This window comes from Jaculus jaculus, chromosome 5 (assembly GCF_020740685.1).
Source record: "Jaculus jaculus isolate mJacJac1 chromosome 5, mJacJac1.mat.Y.cur, whole genome shotgun sequence".
Classification (NCBI taxonomy): domain Eukaryota; kingdom Metazoa; phylum Chordata; class Mammalia; order Rodentia; family Dipodidae; genus Jaculus; species Jaculus jaculus.
This window is the reverse complement of record NC_059106.1, coordinates 161,685,711-161,698,047: the sequence shown is the minus strand read 5'-3', so window position 1 is coordinate 161,698,047 and position 12,337 is coordinate 161,685,711. Positions and strand designations below refer to the sequence as shown.

The 12,337-nt window shown below is 37.7% G+C and overlaps 1 protein-coding gene across 3 annotated transcripts in view; it reads right to left on the bottom strand.

Moving 5' to 3' along the window:
* Positions 1–12,337, bottom strand: part of Dyrk1a (dual specificity tyrosine phosphorylation regulated kinase 1A) — a 145,264-nt gene that overhangs the window by 91,854 nt on the left and 41,073 nt on the right. For all 3 annotated transcript variants that reach the window (XM_045149144.1, XM_045149143.1, XM_045149145.1), the window contains exon 2: positions 1,030–1,114. In XM_045149144.1, coding sequence (XP_045005079.1) covers positions 1,030–1,039 — 10 coding nt within the window. In that variant the 5' untranslated portion in view covers positions 1,040–1,114. The remainder of the gene's footprint in view (positions 1–1,029; positions 1,115–12,337) is intronic.

The following is a 12,337-nucleotide window of genomic DNA, read 5'->3' as shown; positions in this document are numbered from 1 at the left end:
TCACTATAATTATTTCATTTTAGTTAAAAATCATTTTCAAATATTAATTTCTAGCCGGGAGTGGTGGCGCACGCCTTTAATCCCAGCACTCGGGAGGCAGAGGAAGGAGGATCGCCATGAGTTCAAGGCCACCCTGAGACTACAGAGTTAATTCCAGGTCAGCCTGGACCAGAGTGAGACCCTACCTCGAAAAACAAACAAACAAAAAAAATCAAATATTAATTTCTAACTATAATAAAAATCTGACAAAATCTACCACAAATCAATTAGCTTTAATAAATAACCTCACAATCTACCTGACTTAATTTACAAGTTAAAAGGTAACACATGATCCATGGGCTTCACTCTATTTTCAATTTTTGAACACAGCAACATTTGGAGTAGCCTCTACTTTTCCTTACACCAGTAAGACCACTTCAATTCAAAAAATAAGCAAAAACAACCAAGCTTTCAAAAACCACTTATTTCACACTGCTGCTCACCTAGAAATACAAATGACAAGCAGATAAAGGGCTAGAGAAAGGAGGAAAACAAATGAATGATGTAAAGGAACAAAGAAATACAAGTCCCATACCATATTTTCTCAATGCATTGCACATTTTATAGGAGTTCTTAAATCTTAATTGTCACTCTAACTAAAAATTATACTACTAGCATCTACTCTCAGGAAAGATTTGCTATATTGTAAAAGGGATGAAGGGAGACAACTATTCAACCATAAAGGTAAATGACATTTATTTTTAAAACAGAAAAATTTTAACTCCCATTAAAAATAAGCCAACTTTTAAGACACTTAAGTACTAGGAATTACTATGTTATATTTGTATTTGAATAACAAAAAAAGTATTTTAAAAATCTCATTGTCAAACTGAGTCCCATAATAAAGTCCAATAAGCACATTTGCATTTACTGATCTAAATAATCCCCCCACTAAATGATTTTCATCAGAAAGCTCTGTGATTCACAATACACCATCAGTTCTCACATTCTCTTAGCCACAGTTCTACTGTATTTCAAAACATGAGTCACCTGTATGCATCGTCTTCTTTCAAGTCTCATATCATCCTGATGGGGTGGGGGAAGGGAGGGAAGATCCAGCGGCAAAACTATAACACTGTGTGAAGAAAAACAAATTATGATAAGATATAACGATGCAAGTCAATTACCCTTAATTGAAGACTATCTAAATGTAACTACTATCCAAACACATAAAATTATTTCAAATTTGTAAAATTAGGTTACAAATATTTAAGCTTGTTTGTTTTCCATATTCATTAATTAAATGTACATATAAATGATGTAAAGTATTAAAGTACTAAGGAAAGCAAAACAGTTTTAAGTTGTGCTGGTGACCATTAAACCTTTCAGACATTTCTAGGTATCAAGTGAGCATTACTACTCCACAAATTTTATGTAATTTAAGAGAAATAGACTATGCTTCATAAGCTTTAACTCACAAATCTATATGAGTATGAATTTGCTTTTATAGTATCTTCTTATCAAGGTAAAGTTACCTATAACAGAGAATGTCAATCTACCAAAGTTATTTGGAGTTCAAGTTCAAAGACAATTATCAAAAGGAATGTCCTCCCCCCAAGTGGTACTTTGCTCTTCAAGTGATTTCTCTATTTTATCATAATTCTAACTTTCTTCCCTACTTATGCTTCCATTCATGATTGATCAGCAAATTCCATAATGAGTGACGGAAAACTGCCATCCCTCTCAATGCTATCTATCAACTGACAATACCAGTAACAGCAGAAGATGCCAATACAAACACAGGTGAAAACCTACCTTACAAATGAGTTAAGTCAAAAGCAAGTATTTTTAATAGATACTGTAAAATTCAGTAAGTATTACAAATAATGTTGCTTATGTTGTCCTAGGTCCCAAGCTAGCCAAAAGAAAATCTATTGAGCGCTGGAGAGATGGCTTAGCAGTTAAGCGCTTGCCTGTGAAGCCTAAGGACCCCGGTTCGAGGCTCGGTTCCCCAGGTCCCACATTAGCCAGATGCACAAGGGGGCACACGCGTCTGGAGTTCGTTTGCAGAGGCTGGAAGCCCTGGCACACCCATTCTCTCTCTCTCCCTCTATCTGTCTTTCTCTCTGTGTCTGTCGCTCTCAAATAAATAAATAAAAATTTTAAAAAAAAGAAAATCTATTGATAGTGGTTAGTCTGTACATTAACCTAAAATAAAATTAAAAGAGTGAAAAGCAAAAAGGATGTAATTAAGTCATAGACGCGATGGACTCTGGCAAAGAAATGCAAATTTTTATTTAGTTCTGGATCCTCTAAGATGGGCTCTGTTGTTGGTGTTCTGGGACCTCTATACCACACATAGTAGCGTCCCAAGCACCCTCCTCAGTAATGCGCTTGGTCACCTCCACCTTACTGCCTCAGTGGAGTCCACGTCAGGTTAAGTGAAAGGAAGAACACACACAGACACACACAGACAGACAGACAGACACACACACACACACACACACACACACACACACACACACAGATTAATATTTGCAATGGAGCTGGGCGTGGTACAGCAGACCTTTAATCCCAGCACTTGGGAGGCAGAGGAAGGATGACAGCCATGAGTTCAAGGCCATCCTGAGACTACATAGTGAATTCCAGGTCAGCTAGAGAGACACCCTACCACCAAAAAAAAAAAAAAAAAAAAAAAAGTCCAACCAGGATACTAATTAGTCCAAATGAACTTTTTATTGGTAAAATTCCAAATAGTACTGTAGAATAATATTTTTAAATACTCAGGTAACTTGAAGAAAGACATTTTTAGGCAAGTAGGCTATAATATAGATTTGGGTCTCTATTAATAGTCCCCAAATATGTCTGTTTGTCACTTATTTCTGCATCTAAATTTTGAACTCTCAAGTGAAAAGTACCACCTCTGTCCTACTCCACATGGCAGCAAGAAAAACACTTCAATGGGAAGAAGCTGAGCACAGGGACAAAATGTGTGAATTATTTTTAAATTAGGAAATGCCTGTGTCTGATATCGTTCCCTATATTCGAGATTCATTCCTAAAGAACTATCGTTCCAGGTCAGGAAGTGCTGTTATTAAGAAACAGACTAGGGTAGGGGGACTGGAAGTACCTTCCTGACAAGCATGAGAACCCGAATTCTATCTCCAATACTCATGTAGAAACTTCGGGCATCGCAGCACATGCTTGATTCCGGTGCGAACTACTTGGCAAGTTCCAGGCCGAAAGAGATAGACATAGACCAAAAAGAAAAAAATTTAAATCCAGTCTCTACCTATGTTAACTATGTGTGTGTGTTTGTGGGTATGCAGTATATGTATATGTGTATGGATGGATGTGTATGTGTATGTACACACACACATATATATTCAAATCCATTAGCTCTTGATATCATATTGTTTACCTATAAAAATTTAGTGTTATGTGCACCATGCCAACCTGAATGGATTCAATAGACACAGATAGTATTACTAAAAAATAAAAATTCTAAAATTCTAAAAAAAAAAAAATCAAAGGAATCAGATAATATAGCAGTCTCTTTATTCAAAGTTGTTAGAAATGAAAGAATTATTTCTAAAATTCTAGAAAATAAAAGGTATCAGATAATATAGCAGTCTCTTTATTAAAAGTTGTTAGAAATGAAAGGATTATTTCATTAACAAATTGCAGAATCACCCAACATCAGTACTCCTCTCAACACATCACACATATAATGCAATCCAGGCTTTTGCAGCGAATAATCCATAACATACTGAGTGATGGTGCACCGGGGCCTATTGCCACTGCAAATAACCACCAACATATGTATGTGCCACTTTGTGCATATGGCTTTACATGGTACTGGGGGATCAAACCTGCATTACCAGATTTTGTGAGCAAGTGCCTTTAACTGCTAGGTCAACTCTCCAGTCCTCACCAAACTTTGATAACTCCAAACACCAAAAGACCTTGTAGCCAAACTATCGGTATGATTTTCTTTCTAAAAAACCTAAAACTCTATAGACAGTCTTTTTTTTTTTTCTATTTCTGAAAAATACATATATTAAATCTGACCCTTTCCGCCCATAAATGAGGTCGTTTGCAAACTATGGAGCAGGCACTACTAGAAAACACTTATAATCCATGGGTAGAAGGGATGGCTTAGTGGTTAAGGTGCTTGCCTGCAAAGCCAAAGGATCCAGGTTCGATTCTACAGGACCCATGTAAGCCAGATGGCACAAGGTAGCCCTCTGGAGTTCGTTTGCAGCTGACAGAGGCCCTGGTGTGCCCATTCTCCTGTTCACTCACTCACATTCTCCCCCCACCTCTCTCTCTCTCTCTCTCTGAAATAGATGAGTAAACATTTAAAAATACACACAATCCTTACAAGAGTCTCATCATTCTCAACATTGTTTACAATGTGTTCAAGTTCACACATTTTGCCAAAGGCAATATAATAGTCCAAGAACTAAGTTTATGTGTTTTTCTGAAGCTAAACTTATCAACTACATTTTAGTTGTCTGAAAATCATGGCAAAAAATTAAATGACAGTGTTTCTTCAGGGATACCATGGTAACAGATTGTGAATCAAGTAGCACATTCAGGTAAGCTGAGCTTTGTCTCTGAGGAGAGACTATGAAGATATTTAATTAAAAGCACTGATATAATGGCATTTATAGAACTAATACTAACCAACACACATCACAAGGCAAGACTGTAATTGAAAATGAATGCACTGCATGATATGGCTCACCTAGATTAAATCAGGAACTAATGAACTCCTGTCGTCAAGTGGAATGCATGTCACAGTGTTTAGTAATGACACCAAAGTAAAAACTTAAAGCCATTAAGAAACTATCAAGTAGCAGAAGAAAACACAAGGAGTCTCAAACATACTGGTTAGGTATGGGTTTATTAAGCTGATTAAGCTAAGTCCAAGTACATAGTTGTTTCCTATTTCTCTTTTATTTTACCTATATAGTATATATTATCATATTTATACTTCACAACTTAAGTCATGCCTACATAAAAAAAAAAAATAAGGGCTGGGAAGATGGCTCAAGGCACTTGCTTACAAAGTATGCTCACCCAAGCTTCTATTCTCTAGCCACCACATAAAGCCATGTACAAAAGCATGCATACAAAGTTCATTTGCAGCAGCAAGACACCAGATGTACCTACAGATACATACACATATATGAAGACATGGGCAAAATTTTTTTAAACTTTTAATAAAATAGTATGTACAATGGAATTCAATAGAACAATTTAGATGGCTCAGAAGGTACCAACTGAAGATAAGCAGCTGGGAAGAAAGATACAAACAGAACATAAAGCCGGGTATAGTGGTAAGCACCTTTAATCCCAACATTTAGGAGGGAGAAATAGGATGACTGCAGTGAGTTCAAGGCCAGCCTAAGACTATACAGTCAATTCCAGGTCAGCATGGGCTAGAATAAGACCCCCACCTCAGGAAAAAAAAAAAGAAGAAGCAGCAGCAGCAGCAGCAGCAGCAGCAGCAGCAGCAGCAGCCAGACGTGGTGGCACACACCTTTAATCCCAGCACTCGGGAGGCAGAGGTAGGAGGATCACCATGTACTCAAGGCCGCCCTGAGATTACACAGTGAATTCCAGGTTAGCCTGGACTAGAGTGAAACCCTACCTCGAAAATCCAAAAGAAAAAAGAAAAAAGACCATAAAGCATATCTAAAAGTTAATTCCAAGGATTAAAATTGCAATGTGATTATCTAAAAATTATATTGTTATAATGCTAGTTAGCATTCCTTTAGTACAAATTAAAAGAAGTAACTGAAGAAAATGTCTTATTTCCATGTAATTTGAGAAACAGATTTTCAAGAAGGTCAAGAGGTGTAAAGGAGTCAGAGCGAAAAGAAAGAAATGCCAAGGTTTTGATATTTAACCCACAAGAAAATAAATTCTCATGTCTAGTTCTCAATGGGATCAAGTGGCATTACAGAAATGAGGTAGTTACCTTAGCAAGGGACTTCTAGTGAAATTCTGAAAAGTATCAACTTCTCCCTCCCCGCCCCTCTCTTCCCTCAAAATTGCTAGAAAAGTCAGGACCTTAAAAAGGGGGTGGGACAATATCCCACAAAACTTTGGAATGTGTAGCATCACATGAAAATTATTAGTAAAAATACAGGGAAGGCTGGAGAGATAGGATAGCAGTTAAGGTGCTTGCCTGCAAAGCCAATGAACCCTAGTTCGATTCCTCAGTGCCCACGTAAGCCACATGCACAAGGGGGTGTATGCATCTGAAGTTCGTTTACAGTGGCTAGAGGCCCTGGTGTGCCCATCCTCTCTCTTCTCTCTCTTCTCCCTCCCCCCTGCCCCCTCCTTGCAAATAATTAAGTAAATAATATATTTTTAAAACACAAGGAAAGAAAACTTACTACTCAGCTGACACCCTGAATACATGTTGACACATGTAATCTAACAAGGAAGTAGTGTTGCCTCTCTTTCATCAATGTGGAAAACAAGGGTCAAAGAAATTAACAGGTCAGAGGTTCTCAGTTTATTAACTTTGGTCACACACCAAAGTTCACCACCCTAAGATGTCTCCCATTAAGGATCACCCAAATCATTGGAAAAATTACTACAATGCAAGAACCCAGAAACCAATTATGTCAAGTTTGACTTCAGACAATGGTATTCACTCTTCTGTCTCAAATACTTCTTAAAAAATAAGTTAATAAACAATTAGAAATTAGTTTGTAAAAAAAAAAATAGCCAGCTATGGGGACACCTATAAATCCAGGGCCAAGGAGGCAGCAGCAGGAGGATACTTCGGACTTATTGGCCATCCTATATGGCATAATTAGCAATTTCCAAGCGAATGAAAAAATGCTTTTTCAAAAACTGTGAACACTGCCCAAGAGGAATGATACCTGACATTGTCTTCTACTCTGCCCCCTCACCCCCCACCAGCTGGCTTTTTCTTGTCCAGCTCTCAGCAGAGTTCAAGAACCAATTCCAAGAGCTCAGTGAACTCTTCAATCTCCAGTCATGTTTCACTGCATGAGGTGCCTTTTTAACAGCCCTCATAGTTTAATTCACTTAATCCTCATAATTACATAACTCACACCATCACCTTCATTGTTACAGATGAGGACACTAAGGCCCAGAGAAATTAATTTACCCCAAATTATATATAACCAATGGCAGAGAGTGAGGGAAGATTCAAATTCAAACAGTGTGAGTCCAAAACCACTGTTCTCCGCCACTGTGTTTAATGCAATTTATACTCTCCCACTATTTCCCCTACTCAAAAAGGGGAGGGCGGCCAAGCCTGGTGGTACACGACTTTAATGCCAGCACTCGGGAGTTGGTGATAAAAATTACTCCTTTTCTTAGAATTGTTATCTTTATATCAACAAGTGTAACACTTTGAATAGGGTGCACCATGTAAATACAGTCTGAGCCAGCACTTCCGGGCAAGCAATCCATGTCTTGTTCCATTTTCTCATAACTATGAAGTAATTCTGAACCTTGGAGCTTGCCTCTACTCATTTTGCTAATATAAATTAAGTGCAAAGTGGTATGAACAAAACACAGAGGTGACTTTTTCACTGATGTGCTTGCTTAACAATTTAGGTAACCTATAAATTATAAATTGGAACTTACTTCTACTCAAACAGATTCTGGACCTTAAGAACTTAAAGGGGCAGCAGATGTTCTGTAGGTTCTCTGGGAGCCAAACAAGGTTCACATCCAGTGTTTAAGGCAATCTACTGTCATATTTTTCAGCTCAAGCTGGAAATCTCTTGGGTAATCTCATTCATTTGTGTACCCCTAAAGGAAGCATTATCTAGCAAACCGAAGACATTTAGGAAGAACATGCTGAATCAATCAGTAACTCGCAAGCCTTTCTCACAGTTAGTGTTAATACATGATCTTAAAAATTCCCTTACATCCATGAGATATATTTTATAATCATGGAAAATGTTAATAAAAATTTTAAAAATAAAAATAAAAAAAAAATTCCCTTACTCTATCCTTTCCGGTTGCACTGACTTTTGTAAACAGGAAGGTCTAAAAGTACAACAGATTCACATATATGACTTTATATATAAATTTATATAATTAATTTACATCAGTGCACGTACACATATACTTGGCTACATATACTTACATATGTAATTACGTGTAATTTTATAAATCATTGCTTTTAACTATCATTTCAGAAACAAGAAAAAAAAAACAACCAAGAGTACATACTATCACTAACATCTTATCCACTAAGTCCATTACTGAGAGTAGTAGTAACACAGTGTAGTTTTGCTTATTTCCCTTGCAATACCTTTATGGAATTTACAGAGTAATGTTATGGTAACAGGAACTTAATAAACTACTTTTGCTAGAATGAAACTGACTCCTCACTCAGGCCCACAAGGTAACTAAAGGCAGAGTGAAAGTCTGACATCTCCCCTTCGTTCTGCATCTGTCTACTCTAATTTGGATCACTTGTTCATCTCTACACATTAAGTGTGTTCATTACTTAAAAATGCATTAACTAAAAACTGGTGATCTGATACCTGTCCACCCCCCTTCAAGGTTAAAGGCACATAAATAGGAATCTTTCAGCTTTTTATAGTGTCCTTTTCCAGACCCCCAAAAGGCACCTAAAGGTCTCCAGTCATTATCCTAAACCTGAGGTCACCTTAGATTCCAGAACAGCAGAATGTTCCAAGACAACTTCCCAAACTCCCAAATAAGGCCAACTGTCCATGACAGAAAGGCTGTGCCCTGAAACAAAAATCTTCATCTCAGGAGACCAGCTTGTTCCCACATAAGCAATAAAAACTTCTGGTGAAGCAGAACCCAACCAGGCCACAGCACTTAACCTGCTGCCCCACTCCCTCCTCCAGTTAAACCCAAGGTTCTATTAGTGCCCCAAAGACAGACTTGGGGGTACAAGGCTCTGAGCTGCCCCCCTTTGCACTGTGCATGCTGGTTAAATCTTTCTCTACCCTTCATCACTACTCATCTCTTTAATCAGTGGAATGGAACTCCCAGAGCAAGGGCTTGTGCCCTAAAACTCTGGTTACACACGTCACTACTTTCCTTCAAAGTTATCATTAACTTTGCATTCTTATATTTTAGTATACCTATTATACTCCAAATAAGTTTTAAATCGCTTTTCCGCTTTTAGTCCTAACCTCAGATAGGCGGACTCCCTGACCACTCTCTCCATTTAACATCTTTTCTCTAATAGAATTATTTGATCTTGAACTGGAGATGGCTTAGCAGTTAAAGCACTTGCCTGTGAAGCGTAAGGACCCAGGTTCTACTCTCCCAGAACCCACATATGACAAGCACACAAGGACACATGTGCGCAAGGTGGCACACACACCTGGAGTTCAATAGCAGTGGCCAGAGGCCCTGATGCACCAATTCTCTCTCCTCTCTCATTAAAAAAAAAAAATGAAGTAAATATTTGATCTCTTTTCTCAGCTCTTTTCTCTGCCATCACTTTTCAGTCAGTATCAGTCCAGCAAGTTATTGGATGGCCACATTACTATGTTAACTCATTGTGCCTGAATCACATATGCTCTAACTTCCCATCTCTCCTCCCGGAACATCATTTTACAGCAACTTCATTAGACACTGCTGATTTATTTTTGCCTATTTTTGTTTACTTTTGGGATTTTGAGATAGGGTCTTGCTTGCTCAGACTGGCATAGAACTCATTTTGCAAGCCCAGACAGACCTTAAACTCATGGCAAACCTGTTGCCTCAGCCTAGCACTGGATTACAGGTATGAGCCATCATACCTTTAAAAAATATTTTTATTCATTTATTTGCAAGCAGGGTGGGGGGAGACCATGCCAATGAATTCCAGATACATGTGCCACTTTGTGAATCTGGCTCTTTGTGGGAACTGGGGAAAAATTGAAACTTAGAATAGGCTTTGCAGCCAAGCATCTTAACTGCTGGAGCCATTTCTCCAGTCCCATCATAACTTTTTTAAAAGGATTATCTATGTACTTATTTATGCACATGTGGGCACATGTGTGTATACGTGAGTACTCAGCAGGATCTCTTGCCACTACAAATGAAGGCCTGCCCAGCTGTAGATGGGTGCTGGGGAAATGAACCCAAACTGGCAGACTTTGCAAACTAATAGTCTTTAATTGCTGATCCACTGCCCCAGTTCAATGATTTATCAACTCCAAACGTATTCCTAAGTACCATCAATTTACGAATGTCTCAAGCCTCTATTATTCTTCTCCATGACCATTTGAATGGCTGGAGAGAACATAGATGACCTCTAGGATTAAGGACCCCTAGGCCTGATGGAGTCAACAATACCAGTAGCTCCACAAACTAACTCCAGACAGCACACCAAAGATCAACATTCAGAAAACGTGAACAGACTTCCAAAACATTCTGTGGTAGGTTACTGAGATTGAACACAGGCCCTTGTTCATGCCAAGCAATAGTCTCTCAGCTCTCTTTTATTTTAAACTTTTAGTTTTTTCAACATATCTTATTTCACAGCACTATCTACCAGTATATTTTGTTAACTATTATGTTATATAGTTGTAATACTGACACCATCTACTGTTTGGTAAGAAGTGCTATTGTCTCCTATCACAGAGGTTCAGTGAATAGACTAGAACAGTGGAGTAATTATAACATACTATTTGAGGAGGGAAAGTGATTATGAAGCAGTACACAAATAATACTAATTTGTATTTCAAAAGAAAATTATCTATATACACAATAAAAGTGGCAGGTCATAAATGAAATATAAATTGTTATATGTATAGAGAGGAACTTAAATATACCATTCTATTCCTCTACGTTTTCAAAAATTAATGTGTATTTTGGAATGAAACAAAATTCAAACAGGGCTGTAGAGGTGGCTCAGCAGTTAAGGAGCTTGTTTGCAAAGATGAAAACCAGAGTTTCATTACCCAGCACCCACGTAAAGCAAGATGTATCAAGGGTTGCATGACTCTGGAGTTCATTTGCATTGGCTAAAGACCCCAGTAAACCTATTCTCTCTGCCTGCCTCTTTCTCCTCTTTCTTTATCTCGCTCTCTCTCAAATAAAAAGAAATTTTAAAAAATGCAAAGCCTAAAATTTTAAACCTTAAAATTTTTATCCCATGATTTTCCTGATCAATGGAATGTAAAAATTACTAGTACAATACTGTTATCAGCAGTCACACTATCACAATCCTAACAGGAGGACTTACTTGTTCATGTCAATATATCTACTCCTTCCTGCATGTCAAATCCTTTGACCTCAACTAAATCAACTGCTCACAGCATGATAGTCCACCCACTGTAGGGCAGGACTTGTGATCTTGTTTGGAGCAATACTTTAAGTAAACTATAAACCCAAACTAATATAACACCACTCTCTAGTTTTCATATAAGATCGAACTTAATAAACTGAAGTAAAATTACTAAGTTTTATGAGTAAAGGTCATCAACTGAATAAATTCCTTCATGCAGTAAAAGTTTATCACTTTCAAAGAATAAATCTTGTGATAAACTACTTTTGTTACAGCCACTAGTTATCTCCTAAATTCCTCTGTACCAATATAAACTCAAGCTGCCCACCCCCTTCATTGTTTTTAAAAACAAAATCAGAAATAGCTGTTCAGGTTGCAAAACACTCTTCAACAACACTTTCTCCTCAGCTTCACCTTCAATTGAACATCGATATTCTCAATCCTTATTAAATCCCAAGTTTTATTCCTCAATAGATGATCTTCAAGCGTAGTGTACGCAGACACTGACAACAGCATGCCTTCATCATTGTACTCTATATATCTGCAGAGCTAATTGATGTTCCCTTTGTACTCTTGCATATTATCAATCTTTACTTTTAGACACTCATTTGACAGAAAATACAAAGTTCATATGCAAAAGCTTGCTATTCAAAATGGAAAATTTAGAATGTAATTTTTTTATTTGAGAGAGAAAGAAAGAAAGAGACAGAAAGAGAATGGGCCGCTCAGGGCTTCCAGCCACTGCAAACAAACTCCAGACGCATGCACCCCCTTATGCATCTGGCTTAAGTGGGTTCTGGGGAGTTGAACCTGGGTCCTTTGGCTTTGTAGGCAAATGCCATCTCTCTAGCCCAGAATATAAATGTTTAACACAAAGAAATTATGACATATGGTATAGCTCATGTTAAAATATTGTAAAATAGCTTTTATAACTACATGAGGAAAACTACCAGAAATGGCTCTAAACTAGCTTTTTCTTGATTTTTTTGGATCATCTGCAAGAATTTTCACATTAGCCAGGTGTGGTGGCATATGCCTTTAATCCCAGCACTCAGGAGACAGAGGTAGGAGGATTGCCATGAGTTTGAAGCCACT